General features: G+C 35.5%; 1 protein-coding gene across 10 annotated transcripts in view; it reads right to left on the minus strand.

Moving 5' to 3' along the window:
• Positions 1–26,535, minus strand: part of LOC131438331 (kinase D-interacting substrate of 220 kDa) — a 105,306-nt gene that overhangs the window by 44,667 nt on the left and 34,104 nt on the right. For 6 of the 10 annotated variants that reach the window (XM_058608253.1, XM_058608256.1, XM_058608255.1 and 3 more), the window contains exon 2: positions 24,337–25,225. The exons of 3 other annotated variants lie outside the window; for them this stretch is intronic. In XM_058608253.1, coding sequence (XP_058464236.1) covers positions 24,337–24,681 — 345 coding nt within the window. In that variant the 5' untranslated portion in view covers positions 24,682–25,225. Of the gene's footprint in view, positions 1–11,790; positions 12,214–24,336; positions 25,226–26,535 lie in introns of those variants that run through there. One more of the 10 variants, XM_058608259.1, reaches the window with a different exon arrangement.

Consider the following 26,535-nt stretch of genomic DNA (forward strand, 5'->3'; position numbering starts at 1 on the left):
AATATCAATATTATAAACATGAAAATGTAATGGATTATGTTAAAAGAGTGAGTGAACTAGCGCGTAAACAGCTTTTCATTTTTTATAATACTATTGGATAAGATGTATTGAACAGATGAAGCAGATTAACAGATTAGTCCAGATAAATATAAGGAAAGGAGTAAGAAAAATGACAGTAAACGTAAAAGCTAACATTTTTTTTTATTTGTAAGGGTGTAAGAATCACATCTTGTGGATTGAGAAGAGAATGATATACACTTTCGAAGAGATACTAAACTGTTATCGCAACTACATTGTTAAAAATCAATTTAAAAACACTACTTTCAATATTACCGAAGGAAATAGAAGCTCATTTTCATAGTTCAAGTTACTATCCAAAATCTTGCAGGTTTTAGATTTTGAGGTTGGTTTGCATTAAAGGACTTATAACTTTTTGTAAAAATAATCGCACCAATTCAATACTATCTGGAAATGTTCGATTTCAGCAAGTATTCGGATTCTAGCTAGAAAAAATCGGACTTCAATATTACCGTGTAGAACTTGATAAAAAAAATTTCAGTACACGAATCGAGAAAAAAATTTCAAATGAAGAACAATTTTAAGTACATTCCACCCAATTTGGAGGTTCCGTTCAATAACCTAATTTTAGGTAAAGTGGCTCTAAGTAGTTTCTGTAAGGCACGTACAAAAAATACTCATCTTTAAGTTATATTTACTCTACAGTTGACAGTCAATTGGACTATTGAGTATTGACTCAATTGCAAGTTGATACGGTTTACTTAATTTTAGCTTATTGAATAAAATTCTCGCTGTTGGGTGGTTTTGCTCTTTGTATTTTGACAACAATGGAAGGAGTGAATGAAAGAAAAGATTCAAAAGAACTCAAAATTACGTAGAACGAAGTCAAATAATAGGTAGTTTTCATTTTTCGTGGACAAATAATGATTTTCCAGAGAAAATCTTCTCAACCGGTTGAAACATTTCCGAAGTTATTTCCGCAACAACCTAACGGATTATCAACAAATTTGATACAGGAGCATCCCACTGGTGGGACTGTATGTCTCCCTATAATTTAAGGATGGATGAGGATGGGATAGGTAGCATTTGGTAAAACAAATTGCGATATTTAAAGTTCAACCATTGGATTTGAATATAGTGATAATGTCTTATTTAATCCACTAAAGAAGGATAGATGTACGTTTGGAAGAGCGTTTAGAACTCGCTCTTGATGAGTCGAAGATCCGTTCAGCATGTATGAAAAAAAAGAACTATGAACTGTCTGCTCACTTTTATGAGATCGATTTACAGGAACAGCTCAGGAGCGAATAGCCAATTCTAAAATACACTAGTTGAAGTAAATAGCCATCAGCATACGCGCGAATTTTTTTGCTTTTGCAGAATTCAATGCCATTCGGTAGCGTACCGCGCTCGAAGTCTTTCCAACTTGGCCAGGTCTGTTGACAGAAGATAATTTACAGCTGATGACTTTCATGATTGCTTCTGTAACTTGTTTCCAATCTTTTAACCATATCAAATAGAATACTTTACTGGGAATAGTAATGTACTGGTTTCAAATGCGATCTTTTCGTTAGATTTTTTTTTATGATGGCATCAAGTATCTTCGTTCTCCATAAAAGTAGCCCTTGTAACCATTCCAAAATTAGTCTCATAAATCAAGATTCCAAGTCCTTTATTCCCCTGAAGAAGCTATTTTAAAATACCAACTGTAGATTTTGTAGTGTTGTTGAAAGTATACCGCACGTGTACTCATCGTAATTTGACACTATGCGTGACTATAATTGGACTATGAAATATATAAAGCCGGTGTTAAATGAACGACATAATAATAACTATATCTATTTTAAGCAGACCTATAGCGAATCGATTCGCTCTCAGTATTGTTTATGTAAGAAATGAAACATAGAATTAAAACTGTCAGCATATAAACATCAGACTATATGGATTGTAATGCTTGAATTACGTTCCCAAATTTTCATCCTCATAAAATTAGTAAATTGACTTCATTGTCGCGTGACAAAGCCCGATAACAATAACATGAACAAATTCAGTCAATACTTAGTAAAGAAAGTGAGTCTGAGAATGTGCTTGACTATCGTTATCGGAGTCAGCTATAATTGTACATTGGATCATGCTTATCGATTGATAGTGAATTAGTCAGGGTAAATGTGAATGAGAAAAAGAACAAAGTGTTTAAAAATTTCATTAGAATATCTCGACATCATATTTATATGTTGTCAGGACACTATTAGACATTTACGTTATATTTCAATAATATTTTGAACGTCATGCACAAATTACGTAACGCTTTAATGGGGGAAGGGGGATGTTACTGACTTAGAGCATGAAATGATCAATAACGTAGGCGGCCACGCCCATACAGGTCATTGTGGGAAAAGAAGGAATGTTAGTTCAACACTTGCTACTACTACACTGAGCTAAATTTTCTTTTTCACATTATATGATATTCTAATGATTTTGCACTATTAGCATATCCAATAATAGTTACAAGATGTGTTCAACATCTTGTCAAATATATGAGATAATCTCATGGAACATAAAACTCTTCTTAACGTTATTTTTATAGGATTTCCATATAACGAATGAAATTTCCAGTCTGAGTCAAATTTATTGGCGCGTCTTATGACCATTACTAGATATCCGCACAACATACATTGGAACATTTATATATATATATATATATATATATATATATATATATATATATATATATATATATATATATATATATGTATATATATATATATATATATATATATATATATATATATATATATATATATATATATATATATATATATATATATATATATATATATATATATATATATATATATATATAACTTTCAATGGAGGTCATACGAATAGCAGATAATTGCCTACTACTACTTTTCTTTGAGGATTCAAGCTTTACTAGTATTCCATTCGGTAAGGGAGCACCTCATGATATTTGCGAAAGAGAAGTGAGATCCCGAGACTGAAAATAAAAAAATGAATCTTACTAGACAGTAATGAAATGTACCGGATATATATTTCATGGTCCGTTAACGCATATCCTTGAACGAAGTTGGATGAGCTGTCTTGTCAGCGATTTAAAATTACATTGAGATGCGGAACTTCCTGAAAAAAATGGTCTGGAGCAGTTGATGAATATCTAGGACACAACTATTCACGACTTTCATCGGATTTCCATATAAATTATAGAGGATATTTTTATAACTTTCATTATGATAACGTCCATTTAGATTTGACGTACACATTAAATAAAGATTATAAGTTTCCATATAATTTCTATGAATTATATTCTGCATATGATTCATATGACAATTCTAATGAATATAAATAAGATTTTCATATCAGTGTAGTGACCGAGGAATTCTCTGCATCACCCACTAGTGGTGGCGTTAATGGGGCGAGGAAAAGATCAGGATTTATCTTGGTATATAATAATATACATATCTTGTTATTTGAAAACCTACACGCGATGCTCGTAACCTGAACGCTCATTTGTAACCGATCTTAAGATGAATAAATTATATAAACTTATAATCAAATTACCGATTCACAACGACATTTTTATTGAAGGCCAATTACGTTAGTGGAACAGTTTTCTTGGTGACGAATAGTCATATCTGAAAAGGAGACAAAGGATGCGAACAAACTGAGCTCACCACCAAAGGCTTACAATATGCATTAGAAAACTTAATTCTAAAAACAGGTTACTAAAACATCATGTGAAATAAAAAAAATTTTAACAAAAAGGCGAAACAATTTCAACAAAAGCTCCGCTATCGAATCACCCCATCATCCCGAACGAAACATAACATAAAGGATGGAAAACATTTTAGATTAGACTATTCTTAATAATTCGAGGAAGTTTATAAAAATATCTCTCGAAATGATAGTGTTCTGATAAGTGAAAGTAGGACAAGAGAAACTCCTGTAATTCGAAGCAATATAATAGATTTTATCAATCATATATTGGGCCCCATCCCCCTCAAACGAAAGTTGTATATGGGGTACAATAACTGCTATTGTATTTTGTCAAAAACTGACTACGGACTCCGGAGATTTGGGTCGACTAGAAATATCAATTTGATACTCAACAAAAAAGAAGAGTCAATTTCTTCGATTTGTAGGTCTTGGTGATAGGTGATTGACTGAAGCTCTGTTGACCCCATTGGTATCAAATTTCCTGTTCCAGAAGTTCCGGAAGTAGCAACTCCAAGAGTTAGATCGGATGGAAACGATCGATTGCTCATTAATATCGCATGAACTGAAAATCTGTACTGTTTCGTTTCATTGACGACTAACCAAAGTGCAATTGGTCGGTTTGATTTTCGATACCCAAAATTGAGGTTAATTTCCATTCATTTTCTCTGTGGTTCAATATATAAATTTCAGTTCAAGAGTCAAATGCATATTCTACTATGGATCTCATAGTAATACACAATTTTTTGTTAAATACTTTAGAGCTTTATAGTCCTGTAAATAGTTCGACTCACTCTTCGTCGTCTTTTATGAAGATATTCTTTAAACCCACCGAGATACCATGACCGCAGCAAACTGATTGGTCTAGAATTATCTGTCCGTCGAGATGTTTGTTAGGCTACTTTTGTAGAAGAACTACTTCAATCACAAATCGATTGCTTCGAGCTATTACAATGGTTACAATTAGACATTCGATGCCGTAGCCTTCGAACCTTTTTTTCGGATTCCCTATGCTCGAATCAATTATGGATATAACTAGCCCATTGCTAGAATATGCTGCATATTAATCAACTGTTTCAATAATTTCGACTTTCAATTATCGCGTAATGTTATCGAGACATCGTTCCTAAGGGCCTAATTAGTTTTAATTTTCATAGAAGAACTAAATTTAAGGAAAATGTATCATTTGGATTATTGTAATGTTGATTCAAAAGATGAGGAGGTTTTATGCTAGTTTGACAAAAACCAACTCCAATTGGCTTTTCCCTGCACCAAATAAATAAATGAACTGAAAAGCATCATTGTACCAATACAAGAATCGAAAAAAAAAATTTCGCTTTGGAGGAAGAGGGAGAGGTGGGATTTTCTGAAAGTTATTGCATAATTCTTTAGATGGGGTTTCAAAATTTGTGACTAATTGCGACAGGGATGGACGGGGGGTTGAAATTTGTCGAAATTTAGCGTAATTTATGCATGACGCCTTTGTTGGTTGGTTTATTTCTGTATTTGCTGCTAGTTATGCATTACCCTGAAGGATAGATAGACAGTAGCGATTACAAGGCGTGATGGACCGTTAACGGTTACAACTGTCGGAAAGAGACAGCGAAGAAATAATAGCGCTAGGACAATAAGGGAACTACATCGAAAATCTTCATCAAAAATTGTTTTCATATGCATTGTTGCTTCTTTAAATATTTTGACGTGAATACGTGTTACTTTAATATGGGGGGCCTTTTCAAAATTCGCCCAGTGAAAGAATGAGTTGAACTTAATCGTGAATATCTCGAGTTGTACTACACGCACGGTCACGTCTGCGACATTACCCACTCACCTTTTTATTTTCATACATTCGAACAGAATTTATATATTAAACATATGATGTGAAAGTATGTAAGTTATCTAAAAAATAATAGATTGAACATAATTTACATATAAACTTGTTTACAATTGCGTGAACCACATACACTCAGAAGAGGTGGTTTAATTCCTAATGTCATGATGTCATAAGTAATTTTCATGAATTCTTGTATAGCACATGAAATGTGAGTGTTGGTAAACAATTGAACAATGCGCTATTCATGCTCCAATGTGATGATGAGCTTCAAATCCGTGGCTTCGTTCTTAGCCTCTTATCCAGTACCTTCTATCCCTACCTCCCCGCGGTGCCGACTGGGGTACGAGTAACCATAGGAAAGATCGGATAACCAACCCCGGTGGGACCTTGGTCGTATGCTGACAGGGAAGGGAAGAGGGGGGTTGCCTTCTCTTAACAGAGAGCGAGCTTACCCAAATTCCCCATGTTGGGGCGGCTCGAAACAGCGTCTGTTAGGAGCGGCTGATTACCGTCTTTGTGTCAGTGTGGGACTCTAAACAGTTGTGACACGATGGCCCTCCGGCGAGACAGGTGCAGGCCTAACCAGCCGCACGGAAAACACATGTTACGTACACTAAGGTCTTTTTTTATGCGGTTTTTATGCGACTTTTTTATGCAAATTTTCAGAGTTATGCGGTTTTTTTATGCGATTTTTCAGAGTTATGCGGTTTTTTATGCGGTTTTTTTTATACGGTACGTAAACTCGCATAAAAAAGACTTCAGTGTATAATCCGGATATAAATACGACTCGGAATAACCGGCAAAGACCTACGCAACGAACAAAGGCCTACGATTAAAAGCTTAGCATACGGAGCTGCAAATCGCTTGGCTTCCCAGGATACGACCGAATGCTGCATGATGAGCTTCAAATCCGCGGCTTCGATGTCGTAGCACTGCAGGAACTTTGTTGGACAGGACAGAAGATGTGAAAAAGTGGGCATAGAGTAGCTACCTTGTACCAGAGCTGTGGCACAACCAGCGTTCTAGAAACGGGTAGTGTTGGGAAAGATGCACCAGCGCGTGATTGGGTGGCGTATTTAAGATGAAGGGCCGTTTCTTCAATTACAGCATCATCAACGTGCACTGCCCACATGAGACGAGACCCGATGACGAGAAGGAAGCATTTTACGGGCAGCTTGAACGAATCTACGACAGCTGTCCAAGGCGGGATGTAAAACTCGTCATCGGCGACATGAATGCTCTGGTAGGTCGGTTGCACGCGGCAACAAACGACAACGGCCAACGATGCGTGAACTTTGCAGCCTCCCTAGGGATGGTAGTTCAAAGCACCTTCTTCCCCTGCAAAGCCACCTTCTATTCACAAAGGCACCTGGAGGTCATCTGATCAACATATGGAAAATCAAATCGACCACGTTCTCATCGATGGGCGATTCTTCTCCGACGTCATCAATGGCCGCACTTACCGCAGTGCCAGCATAGATTCTGCCCTCTACCTTGTCGCGGTTTGTATGCGCTCAAAACTATCGACGATGCACAACACTCGTCGCACAGAAACGCCGGGACTCAATCTCGAGCAGCTACGTAGCGTTCATACTGCAGAGGAATACGCGCAACAACTGGAGCTAGTGCTACCAACGGGAGCGCAGTTTGACGCGGCGACTCTTGAAGACGGCTGGAGGAATGTAAGGTCCGCCGTTAGTAGCACTGCTGCAACCGTACTAGGTACGAGGTGTTCAACAGGTGGAAGCAGTACTATGACGAGCATCTAAATGGCGAAGCAAAAGATACAGAGAACGAAACAGGAATCAATCAGGGTGCACGCTCAGTCGATGACAGATTCCCAGCACCTGATCTGTTGGAGTTAAATGAGGAGATCGGCAAGCTAAGGAACAACAAAGCCGCGGGTAATGACCGGTTACCAGGCGAGCTGCTCAAACATGGAGGACAGGCACTGGCTAGAGCGCTGCACTGGATGATTTCTAAGATTTGGGAGGAGGAAATTCTAAAATTGAAGAGGCTCTACAGAAGAATCCTACGCCTCCCACTGCGAATATTGATAGACGGTGGCGATATCGCGGTGGTTGACGAGTTCGTGTATTTGGGCTCACTGGTGACCGCCGATAATGACACCAGCAGAGAAATTCAGAGACGTATTTTGGCAGGAAATCGTGCGTACTTTGAACTTAGAAAAACCCTTCGATCGAGAAATATTCGCCATCGCACGAAATTGACCATCTACAAAACGCTCATTAGACCGGTTGTTCTCTATGGCCACGAGACCTGAACTATGTTGGCAGAGGACCAACGCGCCCTTGGTGTTTTCGAAAGAAAGGTGCTGAGGACCATCTATGGCGGACTGCAGATGGAAGACGGAACGATTATACAATTGGAAAAAGTCACTAGTATAATGAAAGCACAAACTTTCAAAATAACCTTACTCTTGGCGACGAGTATAGCGTACTGGGTAAGTCGATGCCTTTCACGCAGCCCAACTGAGTTCAATTCCCAACCCCGCACAAAGGGTCAAAAAGCTTTTTGGTCCGAAGAGGTGAATGACCTAAAGGTTAAAACCTCTATAATTGAAACAAAAAAACAATACTCTAAAAAAAACCTTAAATAAATGTTTCAGAAGGGATCATTCATAAGGCAAGGCTAACAGCAACTTGAACAATTGGACAATGCCATATCAATTTGTATGTTTTGCACTAGTACAAATAGAAAACCAAAAGTTAACATCATGCACTTTTCCTCTGTCCTTTCGTATACCATTTTTGAAGCTCGTGTACGGGTTCTGTTTTTCTAAGTGCGAGGAAATTCTATGCTTGTATAATTCTTATTTAAAATTCAAATTACCATTAAAAAGAATTTATTCGACTCGTTCTACATATTATTGGAGAACGGGCAATAGCAGTATATACTACAATTTGCATAGCTGTATATACTGCAGTCGGACAGGGTAGCGAGATATGACCGCCTTTTTTCCATCAGATCAATTTAAAGCTACACGGGCAAAATTCCGATTCTAGAAATGAGCAAAACGAGTCATGATTTGGGGAAAATAATATATTTTGATGTTATGATAATACACCATGATTAAAATTTCTCGGACCATGATCCATTCGGACTGATTACGAAGAAATTTAAACGTAACGCACTTGAAGTTGTTGGGTATAACTTCAGGCGTGTTTCTGCTAAGATGGTAATTTTTGCAACATAAATTCAGGCGTTATGTGTGATTTTTGCAACTATGGTTATTTTTGCAACATAAATTCAGTGAAAAACACGACGAACTTCTTTTAAAATGAAAATATTCTGTTTTTGAAAAACGACGACGTAAGAGATAACGTGTTTACTTGCGTTCATTACTTCAGTTTTGATTTTGTGTTTCAGAATTTAAACACTTAAACGAACTGCATGAGAAAACATGAGTGAATCAAGCCTCTTAAAAAGAAACTCTATGTCGAATTCTTTCAAAAAAATCGTCTTATTCATAATATTTAGGTGCATCAATACAGCTTGTGTTGTTATATCTATGAAACAAATTAATCAAAGTGGTGGAACAAAATATTTTTCTGATTTTCGTTAGATAGTGTTCCAAATTCACAATCGAAATATTATTCTAGCAACAACGATCACATCAAATTTGTAAGAATACATTCGAACAAAATGTAACATTGGTGTTTGTCAAATGAAAGGTGTAACCGTGCTTAGTCTCTTATGATGTCAGTTTTCGGTTCATTATCTTTATTTTTATATTATGTTCGTAAAACAACACGATTATTAAATAACATGCTTCAGGATCAAGTAAACATTTTCAGTAGGTCTTGCTTTTCAATGTCTGCTTTTTGCTTTACCAATAATATATTAAGCAATCTATCACATCACTTGAGGCAGAGGGTTCAAGTGATATTCGGGTAGAAAATTAGAGTTATGAGCTTTGAAAGAAATGCATTCTTCAAGTAACGCTTTTTCGAACCATGATTAATTTTCGTGGGAGAAGAGTTATTGCTCATGATTTCATGATAAGTTAAAATGATTGGTTCCATGATTTTCTAATCATAATAGCAGTAACGGATTTCTTTCCGTGTATGTTTTGTCATCTATCACACAGTAAGTATATCTGGTCTATATCTCTGTGCAGAGCTTCTTTGTACGGGTCTTGGCGACAAGTTGCTGTCATTCATAGGGGGTTAGAATCTTTGATAGAGGAACTATGTCAAGTTTGGTTAATTTCTGGCCAGCGCGAAAAATTTGCAGCCAGTTATACAGGGTGTTCAATAAGTTCGAATAAACTTTACTTTATAAAAATGAAAATACAATGTTTTCTGAATCAAATTATTGGAAAAAAGTTTGTGGGGAACCTGTACAACATATTAGCTGAGAGCCGAGATGCTCATCTTTCGCAAACAACTTTACTCCGACGTCGCGGTACTTCTTAATCGTGCGTGGTAACCAAACAACAAAAGACAGTTTCTCGACACCGTGCGCGTCGATCTCGATCTAAATACGAGGCTCAAAGCTGACACCGACACCAATACACAGAATGCACATTTTGCGCAGGATTGCAATATCATCCTCCAAAATAAAATTTTTAACAAAAGAAAAAACAAATTTCGGGTCATAGCCACAAATTTGGTGTGTAACTATAGAGTATAAAATATTTTGAGTTTGATCCAACCTATGATTGTTTAATACAAATAATTCCAGTCTAAAACAACCGGATTATTATTTGAACCTATTGCCAGATATGCCAGTGCATAATGCGGATTTTTCAAGAAATGTATAAGCAAACAGGTATTCGTTTACAATCGAAACTATTGCGTCATCGCACCTTAGAGGCAGGTACATTTAGTTAAATGAACATGTCGATATCCCTACCCATCAAAGAGTCTACGAGAATTGTTCTGCTGTCAGATAGGGGAACATGCTCTATCAGTCGTGAATTGTGAACGTTTGTTTAAACGATTCAAAAGTGTATATTTCAGTGTGAAAGGCAAAGAGTGTACAGATCAACCAAAAAAATTGAAATTTCCGATTTCCAATGGTGGTTAAAAAAGAAAAAAAAGTGAGAAAATGGGTTTCTCGTGAACTGAATGACAGCAAGTTTTGAATGAAGCAAAGGATTTTCTGCTCCGGATCGTGACAAAAGATAAGAAATGAGATAATTTTGAGAATCCCAAGCGCAGAAAATTATGGATCGACCCTGCTCAGTCATCGACATCAACTGCTAAAGCTAAATATTGTAAATACTAATAAATAAAACAAATTTACAAACAATATATGAATAGATTTATAGATATACTGAGGAGTGAGTTTAGATAGCAGAATTTATCTCTTCTCAAGGAATATTCGAACGCAATAGAGAAGTGTCGTTTACCGTCAAACATTTAGAAAAACATAAAAATTTCCTTTGGGTCATGCATTAAAAGTAAATATTGACTTCAATATACTCAACATTCATTTAAGAATGATTTTTATTCGGATTTATAATAACAAGTTTCCGCTTTGCTAACTTCACTAATCAAAAAGATGAACATTACAAGAAATAAAATTCGAACGCTTATGTCACGATGTACATCATTAAAAACTGATCGATTCCGGATTCGCATTGACTAATTGAAACCCGTTTTAGGGTTATTATCTTACTTCTACTATGACCCTCCTTTAGTCTGTTTGTAAACTACGCAAGAATGAGTCGACTTATTCATTCCACAGCAATCACTTTCTTGCACACGCCATGACCGTAGCCCATTGATAAAACTAGGTGTGAAAATCGTTTGTGATAAAAGTTTGCGCTTGAACTTGATCTCACTCGATTATACCCTTTAATAGCTTTAAACATATAATGTGTCAGCTATGAAGGCGGGGTATTTCATATGAATAACCACATTCATATTGATCTAGGAGTGTTTATTGTTTGAACATGGAAAGCGGTTTTCTGCGCGCCTTGTACGCAAATACTTAGTCCACTAACTTGACTTGCGGTATTGTGGAAAAGCCGGCTACCGGCAACGTTTTTAGAGAACTTATCGTTAGCCTCGGTAAGGTAATCTGATAGTAGAAGAATCTGGATCTACTACAAAAACTCATAAATCCGTTATTTCTTTGAAACCTGTTCTGTAACCACTGTAAAGCCAATAGAATAATAGTAATCGTATATAATTATTGATTTGAGTTCTTAAAAAATGTAAAACGACAACACTAACATGTACTTTTGAAGATCTGGAAATCCGGCGACTATATTCTTTTAACCTTTGGACATTCAAAATTAGTTCGTCGTATCCGATCACCTTCATTGCGGAGAACTGCAGAATGCATACAATGAAGCGTAAACGTATTCGAACAAATATCTTCCAATAATTGAGGCAGTACGGCTGCTGTGGCAACAGTTGTGCGATCAGACTTAGGCTGGGATGTGGCGGGCATGAGAAGCGAAGCAGGATGCATTCACACGATTTCGGATTATAAGAAATTTATGAGGAATTTATGTTGTACTTCGTTTCGGTCACCACTGGAGATCACTGAATTATTTTTGGCAGTCGAATGGTACACGGCACTGTGGTATTTTGCTTGTTTATGCTTGTTATTTCAGAAGTTTTTATTTTATTTTTTTTTTTGATAAATTGAACTCAATTATGCTGCTTGTTTTACGGTAGGATATAAACACATTTTCGGCTATTTTTTAAGATTTGTATAAGATCCAGTATTATATGTATGTAAATCATTATTTATTGATTTTTTGGTTAAACTTTGTAGTCAAGAATGTCCATAACTATAAAAAGTTGCATTTTATTATTTGTATAAGCCATTTTGATCATTTTTGAAAAGTTTGAATCTTTTACAATAATATAATAATGTTATAGATGCAGGATTTTTAATCGCAAGTGGTCTAATCTATTACGGCTTTTCCTAAAAGAACCGCAGCTCACCAACTTATTGATTTGTTACACAGTTTATTGGACGAATGTAAAAATATTCCTGATCGCTCTGCATTACTTCCATCCATATACCTCTTTATCAGATTCATAGGATCATTGTCAATTAGCAATTCTACCTTTCATCCAGTATGACAATCACATATGTCACTTTTACTGAAATTCAGCGAATGGTGCGCAATTATTTTGATGGCAAGAATTTTTGTGTTCTGTGATTGCAAAACAATATAAAAACAACCTACTGACCGTTTGTCAGCTAATTTTACTCTCCTAACCAACTAAATAAATAAGAGCCCAATGACCCGAATTTACTTGCGTGGATTGTTGAATCGATTTCATCTATACGACAAGAAATCCGTTACCGTTGCCATGATTAAAAACCATGAAATCGCTATTTTCTCTTGAAACCATGACAAGTATTCATGATTTTATGATAAAAATGAGATATCATTTCTAAATATTATGAAAATTTCTTGCACAGATATATCAATTTTCCGTTTCATTTGATTGATCTAAATATTATTCTTATCTCGTCCAGCCTATTGTGTCAATAGGAAAGGTTAAAATAAACAATTTTTGAAACAGATGTAATATTTTTGAAGGTAATTTAGAATTTACCAAATTGGAAAATTTTTATATAAGAAATATTTTGTGAAACTCGCTTTACAAACTTTTTTTCACGCAAGTCGAGATTGATTTTGTTGGTTCATTCTCAAATATCTGTGCGAAACAAACAGTACGAAGGTATACTAGGATCAATAAACGAAATGAAATGTTGAAATGATTAAGATTCATTGAACTCTACCTGATCATTGAAAAAAATTCGATCTGAATAATATTGGAATCATATGTAAAAAATGCATTTATCATGTCATCTCACTTCACACATAAAGACATAACGCCTGAACTCATACTGCACGAGAATCATGACATAAATAATGGCTGATAATTATGATAGCAGAACCATTAGTCATGGTGCATTTTCTGAAAATCTGTAGCATTCTCAGAGAAACTGAGAATATTTTTTTGTCTGCGAACGGTTACAGGCTTCCGAGAATTCCTTTGGATTGCTGACATTCGTCATAATGTACAGACTTTTCAAAAAGCTGATGTGATCGTTTTTTGTTTGTTTACTGAGCCGATTCCGTTCATCACGTGTCAAAGAATACCTCATTTTTTCAAGATGCAGAACTGTTGAAGTTTTAGCTGGCATTCTAGGCATAGCCGAATTAATGAACTGCTCCAGTTCAATCTAACACATCACTTAATAAGTAATCACTTGAATTATGATTATTAATCAGTCCAGTGATGCCAGATAGTTCTAGTGTCATTTCCGTACATAGACATTTTCCCGGAAACTCTAGCGGTGGATTTTTTTGGATCAGCAGACAAGATAGTTTAGGTAGTTTTCCGTAGAAAAACTCCTAATTTCCGTAGAAAAATTCTGATTTCGGTAGAGTTTTTCTACGAATTTGTAAATTCGTGGAAAATCTCCGAATTCGTAGATCTGCGGATATTTCCTTAGATATGAAATCACGGATGTCTTGGATTGGAACGGGTGGTGGCCTACCGCCAACTGATTGTTAAATTTGAAGCACTACTACATGGAAAGTTCCGGGAACTACTACATGGAATGATATTTGTTAAGGCCTTCAAAATAGGCTTCCGTTTCTGCAATGACGTCAGCATTCGCAGAAAATTCTTTCCCTGGAGAAACCTTTTCAGATTTGGAAATAGATAATAGTCGCTGGGGACCAGGTCTGGAGAATACGGAAGAAGATGGACCAATCCATACCGCAAATCAGTCAACTCGACTGACACGATCAGCTGTTATTCAAAAACTAGTGGAAAGATTGTCATGGAATTTGGTATTAGGCTTGTGCTATATATACGCAGCTCGAAACTATTCACGTCTTTTCTGTGAGAGGCCCGAGACTTTTAATTTCATGTAGTAAGTAAGCGAGTTGGTGATCTGTCTATCTACTTCTAGACACGCAATTTGAATTGCTATACACTGGCAAGTCGAAGACGAATGCAAAGAATTCCTTGTTACGAAAAACAACGATATGCTTTTAATATTCTCTGACATGAATACTAAATTGTTTCGTATTAGAATATGCTAGCTTAACTGCGTTGATAAGTATAGAAAATTTTGTATTGATAACATTTCTTCTTCCGTTTGAATAGAACAGAATCGAGGGAATCGGTATAAAATAAATAAGGACATTAGAATTCACTACACTCATTTTTGATGGTCTTGTCGAGCAGCGTGTAGTATCCAACGCGTTTTGGAATGCTTTATGAACCTGAAGCTTAAATTATACCCTTTATTTGTTTGTTTCTGGCATAAAGAGGAACTCATTTTTGGCAATTCAGGTAGTGTATAAACAGGAGTCTTCCCAAGTAACAACTCGAATGCCTTATGGTTTTGATTATAATTTATAGGAGTTTTGTAATTGCTTGTTCAATCACTACTTGTTTTATAATAACTATAATAAGTGTCGCTTTTGACAAGTAATATCATAGTTTTTAAAGCTTCTATAAAACCTTTTACCTAGACTAACAACTGGAATAAAAATAAATCAATTTGTACTAGAATAAAACCATGCAAACACTCTTAATATTGCTTTAAAAAATTTTCTTTAAAACATTATTGTCAGTTAAAATCTTTCATAAATCTAGTTTTGTGTGTGTGTGCGTGTTCATTTAATGACAGTTCCACTCAGAGCACATTTGAGGGTTCTAAAGTACATTTATGACACTCTTGTTGTGGGCTATTTGATTCATTGCTTCTTAGATTAAGTGTAATTTGCATGAAAGAAAATTTCATGGACGCCATTATGATGTTCTTTGCCGTAGCCTTTATTGACATCAAATAAACTTCGAAATGCAAAAACGAGGAAGTATGATGGACTTTTATAATTCATGTTCAGAACGTATGCACAAGTTTTACCGCCACGAAATAGTTTTATACAAAAAAGACGATGAATCACAGAAAATAATTTTCATAAATCATGGAGACTTTTGCAAAAACCGTATTTATTTCAAGGCGAATGGTTATAATTCTTATTTTTATCCATACATTCACGATAAAAATAAAAGCGCATGAAGTTTTTACGTTCGGTTAAAGCCTCAAACTTGTAAATAAAATTCAATGAATTCTTACTGATTGCATTCAACGCAGACATGACACATATAGTCAAGAATTATTATTATTAATATCATTTATTTTACCCCGGCTTTAACCTTTTGGTCGTTCACCGGGGGTAAGGTCAAGAAAAATATTACCAAAACAACAGTTTATTTAGAGCGGAATTCATTCCATCCAAATAAATTTAATGTTGATCGTAAAGCTGGTTTCAAAATTTTCTTGAATTTGAAGTTTTAACGCAGCTTTATGCTGATTCTTCACTTTGCTTTATAAACCTTATGAAGAATGGTCCACTTGGCAGGAACATGCTCTTACAGAGGTTTTCAGTAGGCTTTCGTGGAGTTTGAAGTTTTAATGCAAGATTGATTATGTAGCATTGAAGATAGCTACAAGTATTTATTAATATTAAAAATGTTACTTGGGTTTTCTCATGCGGATTTTTATGTGTATTCCAGAAGTTATGCGGTTTTTTTCGAAATTATGTTTTATTTTATGAGGATTCCCGAAGTAGTCTGTTTTGTACATTTTTGAATGCGAGTTTTTAAATTTTATGCAGATTTCCAAAGTTGTATTTTTGACGGGGATCTGCGAATTAACGTATTTTATGTTATAAAATTTTCAAATATTATGAGGTTTTGTTTATGCAGATTTTCAAAGTTAAGCCGATTCTTGACGTAAAAATAATTCTTATCGATTGCAATAAAAATTGTAAAGACGTTGGTAAATATTACAACATGTGAAATTTAAGTAGGCTTAAAACAATGAAATCATAATTATTCAAGGCAAACACAAGAAGTTAGACAGCAGTGGGTTTGTATATTATTTCGAACTTAAAACAATTCGTATTATGCGAAGAATTTTAACAATAAGCTTCTAATACATTTCTATTTCAAATATTTTTGAAATCAGATACCTGTATTAATAATTTCAAGAACATTTATTTCAATGTCTATATTCTCGGTTAAAACCGTTTATTTTTTCACCGATGTGCGTCTGCATTAAATTGTTTATCTTTGCATTCCGTCTAAGGGAACTCATTTTTTTGTGAACATTTCAAGAATCATACTTTTTTTGTAAACTTTCCAGAAATATTACAAGCATAAACAGCAGTCAGTCTCTTGAAAAATCGCTTATCAAGAAAAAACCAAACCAACATATTGTTACAGGCACAAACACAACATAGACACAGCGCAACATAACGTAACCGAATGTTATGCTCATATTCGTTTTCTAGCAACGACGGCAACGAATGACACTTCCATTTTATATGATGTACTTTTCAGTCAAACCAACATCCGAAGTCCGTTCACAGACGCATTCGAATATTCTGCACAAAGTAATTAGCGTCACTCTTCCAACAACGAATCTTACTGCCGCTTCATTAGTTCTGCACACTTCACTTGGCTCTGCTCAAGCAGGGATCACAACGCGCCAGCGCCACTGAAGAGATCAGTTTCGTCGAACGTTGCAATGAAACTGAAACCGATCTCGCTGGTGACCCAAGCAGCAACTGACCGTGCTGGTCATCGGCCATCAGCAATCGTGGTACAGTATCTATCGGTCTGCGGGCGTGTTGCAGCGATCACTAGGACTACCGAGGCAAATCTGCGGACCAATATCTGAATCCACATGGCTAGGATTGCCCGCTCTTGCGCTAATGCTAACGGTGGCACGGTCAAAGTGAAGTTTAATGTTAAAACATGCAAATAAACATCGTGAGCTAGCGCTGTCTCTCAACGGTAAGTAGACATACGTCATAAGGTCCATGGATATAGTTTGAGGCAGTAAACACGCGAGCTCCAAGTCGGGTGTTTTCCTGCTACATTAACGATTGCAGAGTGAGAGAATGAACTCCCGTTTATGAGAGAATTAATGTGGTATGCAGGTAAGATACAAAATGAACAATATATGGCGTGCCTCGCAAGGAATATTGACCCTCTAATGGCAGTTTCACAGCAAAATGAGATATCTAGTCGAACAGCTGATTAATTGTTCTACACACTGATCATAATCACATCCGTATGACATTTAATTGATAACATTCGGTTGACTAAATTTCGCCTGCTTTGATAATGTATAAAAAAGTTATCAAATAGAATAATATAGAACTTTATATTTAACATATATGCAACTATTTTCAGACTTTCTACAGACAAGTCACTCGCAGTGCAATGTTCCCAATCAACCACCTTGAAATGGTTTTGGAAAAAAATCCTATCAATAACTTTTCTTGGGTTTTGGAACTTTTTTTCTGTGTGACTAGTTGAGGATCAGTCATGAATAACATTAAGCAAGTGTGCTTTCAATTTAATACAGGTAAGGCAAAGATCTGCTAATACATTTAGATGCGGAACTTGTCCTTCTGTTTCGACAGACTACTGCTTCTTAGAGTAGAGAACAATTGAATTGCTAGTGATGCGAACAATCGTTTCTGACAGAGGTGCATTTTATCCCATTTCATTCTCTAACGAAATTTGCGGAAAATTTTGAGGTGTAGAAATCCGGTCAATAACACAATGTTCCATTTTGGAAGTCAACTGATCAATTTTATCTTCATTGTAAACTTATTGTTATGAATTTGTTATGTTATGTTACCTGATTGATTTTCATCGAATTACATAGTTCAAACAATGTGAATTCGAATCAGATTTAGTGGTATATAGAAGTTGACGCTAGGCAACGTTCCAATAAACGCATTAGAATTTTGAATACAACGTGACTCCTGATCCAATATATTGTTAATACGAGGAATGTAATCAAGACGGTTGGTCATCGGTGCAAAATAAATCTTGATTGCACAACAGATATCCCATTGCGAAACACATTTACATGAGCTAAAATGAGTAGTCGGCTCGATTTTTTTAATTGATAGAAAAGAAACGGAAAATAAAACAATCCTATCAGAATGAAACAACAGGATTGTAATGAAGAGCATTAAAAAATTTTGCTTTCAAGTAGACTGTGAACTCGATCAGCACCTGAAGAATATCGGTAAACTGGAGGTCCCTTTGTCCAGCAGATATTTTGGCGTGGAATTATTATAGAATGCGTTTAGTGTATATGTATAGGAAAAAAGTTTGATCGATAATGAATTTTCACGTATGATGTAATTTATTGAATGTATTTCATGAAATGGCTAGATTTTGCAAGAATATATGAGGTAGAAATACATATGTCAGTATTTCAAAAGCTATTAACGCTTTTGTTTAAATTATTATATACAGTGCAATACTCTGAAAAAGCTTCGACGCTATCAATAAGTAAAGTAAATTGTAGTCACCGCCACTTTTGAGAATGGTCTGACATGATAGATGCAGGTTTTTGACGAGGTTTTCACCGTAGCTTGTTGAAAGAAAACGTTGAATCTTCCGAATTTCCCAATATAGCCCTTAATAACTGCTTCGAATTATGAACAAGGCTTCCAAAAAGATCGGGCTTCAATGCTTCGGTTCATTGTTCACTTGAAGGAATATATTTCTGTCATCTGTTTCAAACATGTTTTCGAAAGATTGCATAAGGTTTCCGAGCATTTTTGCTTCATTCAAACTCTGTGCGAAAAGTTCCAAGCAATCTCCAAATCCTCACTCACCCTCTAATATAATGTTACCGGATGGTCGACGATGCACTGAACGAAATCGGCACTGTTTCCCGACCAGCAATGCAATCACGAGCATTCAGTAGCTACAGCAGTTATTGAATCTCACTCGGCTTATGTGCAGTATCACGCACAAATTCAGCACTAGTATTTCATCTGTTGCGTTCAGGAGCGTGCTCTACACATGCCTCATAGTAGCGTAGTTGGTAGAGCATCACCCCAGTAGGAAGGAGGTTGAAGACTCGTGTTCTTCCTCTGGGCAATACTTTTCGTGAAAATTTTTATTATTCGCTGTTTAATTCATTTTAATTTTTTTCTTTGTCTATTGGACGTTAGTAGTGATAAGTATGAAATTGAGTTCAGGATTGCCTTATGTCCTTGCAAAGCCCTGGCGTTACATTTCTTTTGTGGAAATTGGCCTTTATGTTTAGACAGACTTCGCTGCCAATTCTTAGCGTACAGAGTTTATGCATGGCTAGTACTACGATCCTATTGACACTAAGAATCCTTGCAGGTCAGGACTCGACCATACGACAACTGGCTTAGTTCCACCACCTGCACGTCTAACTTGGGACTTATTGACCGACATCATTGTTATCTGGACACCGTTTGTTTTCCTGTTGCACTCCTAATTTCAGGATCTGGAATGTTCTGAGGACAGTTTGTTTTGAAATATTTTTTCTTTCAGTGCTCGAAATTTCATAACGTGTTTCAAAGTAGTTATACTTGATACAAGCCGAGAATCGAAAATAATTGTGGACAACAACTTCAAAAATCAACCAAAACCAAATGCGAGTTCAGAATCTTTTTTCCAAAAAAAAAAACAATTTTTCTGTGAGTTTTCATTCATTTGACTTACCAATCTGTTTTTTTGCACTCAGACATTGAAAATAACATGATCTAGTGTTAAAAAGATGTTACCGGAAGTTGTACAATAAGGTTCTTACGAAATACGAAGGATGCATCCTCATGAACAACGAAACGTAACTGAAGATGGATTATGAGCGTTTTCCCGGAAATGGCAGAACAATGGAAGCAAATTATAATGTGGAGTTTTTACTTTGAACCTTCAACAATTGTGGTTCCACTTATATGTACTTGAAGTGAATGCTGCATTAACAGGAAATCTTTCGCCTTTCGAACAACGTGACACACTCAGACTGCAGATTCGTTGTTCTATAAAATTCTAAAAAACCATTGGTCGAGATATATCCCTAGCAAATTCAAATTCGTTTTTGCCGATAAATTTACAAGAAGCTTTATGATCTGGTAAGGTATTTGCAGTTGCGGTTAAAAAACAGGTTTTCATGACAAGAAAGATTTTGGGTTTCCAAATGTATAAGCAGAAGTGTAAGAAAAAGCGAATTCTTCAGAACATTGAGGTTCGCAATGTACCTGTTAAGTTTTGGGCTGATTTGGCAATCTGTCACTCAACGGAGAAGTGCCACATGTATGTCGAGGGAGTATTTCTTTGAAAAAGACATCATTCCATCCAACTGCTCTCAATTCCTTCCAAATTAGAGTGAAAAGGTGACTCGGGATGCGAGGGATGGAGAAATGGTGGCACGAAAAGATGAGGATGAAAATAACGAGATGATGGCCGTTCATATTAATCAACAGAGTGTACTAAGTATGATTAGTGATATTCAAAGTAGAGATTCCATCAAAATGAAATCAAAATAATTTTCTTGCTTTCCTTCATTTTGAGCACTCAACATTATTTCATTAATCTGGTTCCAAGATAAATCAGTTTTTGATCATCCAGACATCAAATGTCTCAAGTGTAAGTGTGTAGACTAGGTACAGAGAACAGATTTGCAGCCTAAATTTAAACTGTTTGTAAAAAGTAACCTTCGTTTTGAATTAGACTATTTGATTCACACATGTAAACTTAAAAACGATAACAAATTTACATCACATAGGTATGATCTTACTATTGGGAGTACAAATTTATTCGGTCCGTTTTTAGGGGTCAAAAATACTTTTTTTCAAAATAAAAAGAATTTAAGGATTAATCAAAGTATCGTCTCTCGCTAGCTACTACTTTTCTCCACCTTCGATTTCTGCACAAGAAGTAAACCGATAACCTACCATATCGTGCTGCAACCAGTAATCCAAAGGAGCAATGTCAGGAGAATACGGCGTGTGTGGCAAAATGTTCCACCTCAACCTTTCCAAATGATTTTTTTCACGACTTTTGCGACATGAGGCCGAGCGTTGTCATGCAGGAGAATAACTTCATCATAATTTTGCTTGTATTCCGGCCGTTCTCCTCGTAATGCACGGCTCAAACGTATCAATTGCAGCCTATACCGATCACCCGTTTTAGTATCACCTGGTTGTAGCAGCTCATAGCACACAACGCCATCGAGTAATGCCTCCAACTAATTGTTTTTGAATTTTTGTGGTTGTCCAGAGCGAGACCTGTCTTCAACGCTGAAATCTCCAATCTTGAAACGTTGAAACAAAATCCTACATGATTTATCAGTTTGAGCAATTTCACCATAAACATCTACAATCATTTTATGCGTTTTAGCTGCACTTTTCTTCCAATTAAAAAAGAAAACTAAAACTTCCCGCAAATACTGCTTAGTTTACACAAAATTGCTCATAATTAACATAGTGAAAAACAAGTTTTTTTTTTCAAAAAAACTCGAAGCAATATGAACTTAATATTAATGACAGAAATCTTGAAACTATCGACATCAGCTGTTACTGTTCAATATTCATAACAGACAGAGCCATCTTGTGAAAACGGGCAGAACTAATTTGTACTCTCAATTGCTTGGTCTGTTTGCCGTGGATTAGTTTAGTCTGGGAACTTCATTTAATTTCCTGAGAACTACTGTTCAAATAATAACGTGTGTGCTTGGACTGAGATGACCATGCTTTACAATAAAGTTATTCTTAAATATCGAGATATTCGTTTTCAAAATCATATGTAAAACTGAACAATACTTGGGAAACCGTGCTCAACAGAAAAGTTCAATTATCTGAATCCGAGTGATTTTTTTTCTTGTTGCGTTGTTGTTGTGTTACATTGACATGAGCAAGGGTGGCAAAAACTCGCTCATAAGGCTCATTTATTTCTATTCATCAGCCCACCTCATGATTTACGTTGCAATCCGTAAAATGATGGTAAAGATGAAACTCTTCGCTGATCTAAACAAACACACTCACCTATACAGATCACCGCTGACATCAAATTATGATGATGGTATTGATGGTTCTCAGTATTGATTTCATAGGATCTAACTCTCATTCCTTGGTTGTTTTAAAATTTGAGTACTGAGTTTGGTATCACCGTACTGAGCTACGCAGGTGAGTGTATGTTTAAACTGCAGAGCTGCCAACACAACCCAGATTTTCGGTTTTGTTTTTGCTGGTACTCAAAACGAGCCCAAGCATTAATGTACGAAAACAAAAATCGAACTGTACCGTGATGTATACCATAAACGATTGAATTTCATGTCTTGAGCTAAACGCAACTGGGTACTGAACCGAATGCGATGTGCAGCATACGAGAACATGTGTTGAGAATTGGATTGAAATGACATTGATTCGAACGTTGGCCACCCATGGCAACTCTGGTGAATGGGGAATACGAGCGATACTGTGTCGTAAGAATCTGATTCAATGTGTTGATGTACAAACACATCAAATCTGATTGCTTGACACTACAATGTTGAGACGATGTTTTCTCTACACAAATGGTTACCCAGTTACTCAACTCGCTTAGTGATGCTTCTGAAACCGATTTGCAGGTGAGCTAAACTCACTGATGATGAAGTATAAAAATGATGATTGTCAGCCTTGGACATGAGTATCATAAGACTCAACCGTCGTATCAAAGCCTCGATTTAGCTATCGTCAAAAATCTGGAAAAGTATGACTACACTGATAAAAATTGAGAGGGTCAAATCATGAGAAGTAACACTTATATTCAAAGTAATTTATCATATCAAGCAAAGAACTAGTGATTTCTTCAAAGATTGCATAAAGAAATAGCGTTTAATTCATGTTTATTTTTACTAAGATAATAAATGTTTTTAGGTTCGACATGATAAGTTTTTCCATTAAATCGTTTCATGTGTCTTTAACACATCATTTTCAAGGGTGAATTGATATATGTAATACTTGATTTGATAAATCGAGACACAATTGAAATTTATATGAATAATATTGATACTCATGTGTAGCTGATATAGAATTCCAAGTCACTGCAATTTTTATCTTTTTGATGTGAATGTGAACATGAGTTTCAATAAAAGCTCGCTGTCTTTACACTTGTTCAATGAGTTAAATGAAATTTTCATTAATTTCGTGTGTTTTACATGAGGCAATAGTTTGTGTGCTTTGTAAATGATATCATCGTCCTAATTTTTATCAGTGTACATCATCCATACTTCATTTGCACTTTTGACTACTTCATTGAATATCGTAAAATAAAATTTGAAGTAAAAAAAATAACGTTTCTGAGTAGTCTCTCTTGCTTTTTTCATTGATACAAGAATAATGAATTTACTAATGGGACTACAATCTATGAGCTCTGTATAAAACACTGATCACAACCGAGTAAATTATTATTGTTATTATAAATACTTAAACACTAGAAACTCTCAATTTTTCAACACAGTTGGTCAACATGCAGGGTGTCAAACTGTTACTGGTTTCTATTCTGGTTATCTTTTTCTTACTAAAAGAATTGAAGAAGACCTTTGTCAATTTTCGCAGAAAAAATGTCAAATATGAAGGTATCGAGAACGGTACACTAGAAACAGATATACAATCTTTTAAGCTCAAATGTTATTGTGAAATTGGTCAACTGATCACTTCAAATCTTCTAGTAATATACAGTTATAATTTTATTACAATAAATTGTAAAAAAAAATATAGTTGTAACCGATTCAGAATACTATTGAAACAAACTAGCATAATCTACGACTAGCTGAGAGGAACGCGATAGATCTGAAGTAGAATTGGATAAGTAAAAAGCAACAATACAACACATTTCAATAGAACTCCGTGCTATTCGAATTGTAATCCAATTCAAGTTGGGGATGTTAGATACCGTATTGGAGTGACGTCTAATGAGGCCAAAACTGAATCGCCTCAGGGAATGATCACTTTCGCTAGTTGCCGGTGGGTTACTGGTCAGGTGGCAGGGTGAGAGCGAGTTTGTTACCAGCAAAGACGGTATCCTGAGCCGTAGTGGAACTCCATTCGATGAATTATTATCACATTCACTTGAGAGTTCAGTAGCAGGTGTGGGGCGCTCATTGGTCGGCACCATCGGAAAAGAAAGCTGGGGAGCAATGCCATCATACCCGTCCCCCGGGAGCACTGTGCTTGGGAAGGAACCATGGATGCTGCTTACTAAAGCTTTGACATGATCGTAATTTCTCTTATTATCCATATTTCACTGTTTTTAGTACCCTGGTAGTCTGATCAATTAGTTACCAATAATTTAATACATGTAGAAACGAAATTTCATCTACCAATAATTTTACAGAACTGGGGAAAAAACTCAAACACATAATTCAACATAATCAATTCTTGTAACTGGTTATTTACTAGCAGCCAATATTAGTGTTCTTACTTTTGGATGCGATTGCCTTAAAAAAACAGTCAGGGTAAAAGACGTTGTGAGTACCATCAAGCAACGGAACTGTAGCTAAATTATTCTTTCTGCAAAAATAATAGAAATATCAATTCGTTCAATTAAGCGCTTAAAAACTAGGTAACAGCGAGAAAAAGATTTCAACCTAATGAGAACACTTAACAATGGTTATTATAGGTTAACAATTAATTCATCCATTTTTCTTCTAATAGTGGGCATATAATAATAATTCGAATGCACATGAATATTTTCTAAATGACAAGGTAATTCTTTTAAATAACCTAAGAAATTGTTTTCATGTCATCTAATCTAAAACTATTTACATTGTAAAATTTTACACCTGAAATACATTGAAATAGAATGAAGGATCAGTTTAAAATATGTACATAAAATATTCATATAAATGTAATCAAGGAAAAATTTCTACAGTTATCCGCCATTTTCGAACAGATATTCAACGGGTTATTTTCTGTCTACTAGTCTCAATGAATCAAAATACGTAAGAATAATAATACAATGCTCGCCTTATTAAATATGATTGCGATAGAAAAAAAATGATATGCAGTGCATTTTAGAAATATTCGTGACATGCATTAAAAGTCTGCATTTCGTCGCACCCTATTCGGAGTTGGCAGCACCGTCTCAAATTTCAATGGCACTTTGTAGGCATCTAGCATTTGTCACAAAAAGCTGTTTAGCGTGATTTTCAAAGTGAGTCTAAGTTGTCTTTAGAAAAGGGCCAAACTGTTAATTCGGATTTAATTTAAAATCGCTATAATTGAAAAAAGACAAATCTGACAAAAAGTATTCCAATTCTAAATTGAGTTCTACACTAAAGAAACTGTTTTAAAAATTCAAAGATGATTCACGGTTTTGCTAACAAACATTTTTCTAGACCAAACTGAAATATACATTCAGTGTTTGTTTTTATAAAAAAGTAAACTAGTTAAGGTTATTCATCTCAGAATCCAATGAAACTTAACGTGAAGAGAATTTGTCTAATTCAACTACTGAATACATTTTTAATAATCGAGAAATCCAATTGAAAAGAGCTCATTATTAGTGTGTATATTTTTAAGAGTGCCCAATCGATTTCCTACAACTTCTTCTTGGACTTCTTTTGTACAATTTACAGTTTCCGGTTTACCAAGATTTGGAGAAAGAACATGCAAAAATACATACGTCTTTTTTAAAATTATTCTTTAGTCCAATTGGTCTTTTCATCCGTGCAAAATAAATGTTTGGTCATACTAAAAAAGTGTGTAAAGTTTCATTCAAATCGGAAAATGTGAATTCTGATGACTTGCTCATCATTTCTGGAATTGAAGTCATGAGTTCTCTGGTACATTGTTTTGCATTTAAAATGTAATGTCAATGCATGTGATTGCAAAAACGATTACCTTTTTCAAGTTAGAAGTTAATTTTTTTTCGAAATTGGCTCGGAAATAACAGATACATTGCCGTACAAAATGAGGGTTCTATTTTTTTTGTATCCTTTATGTATTAGGAATGTTAAAATGGATTAGTCTTTTTCTACTTATGTGAATGTTTGTTTTTATTCAATCCAAACGAACATTAGTATTCAGCCTGTCAGTGTCACGCTAATGCTAATGTCAGTGTTCCTGAAAAGCGAATATTTTTGAAGGTCAA

Source organism: Malaya genurostris, chromosome 3 (genome assembly GCF_030247185.1).
Source record: "Malaya genurostris strain Urasoe2022 chromosome 3, Malgen_1.1, whole genome shotgun sequence".
Classification (NCBI taxonomy): Eukaryota; Metazoa; Arthropoda; class Insecta; order Diptera; family Culicidae; genus Malaya; species Malaya genurostris.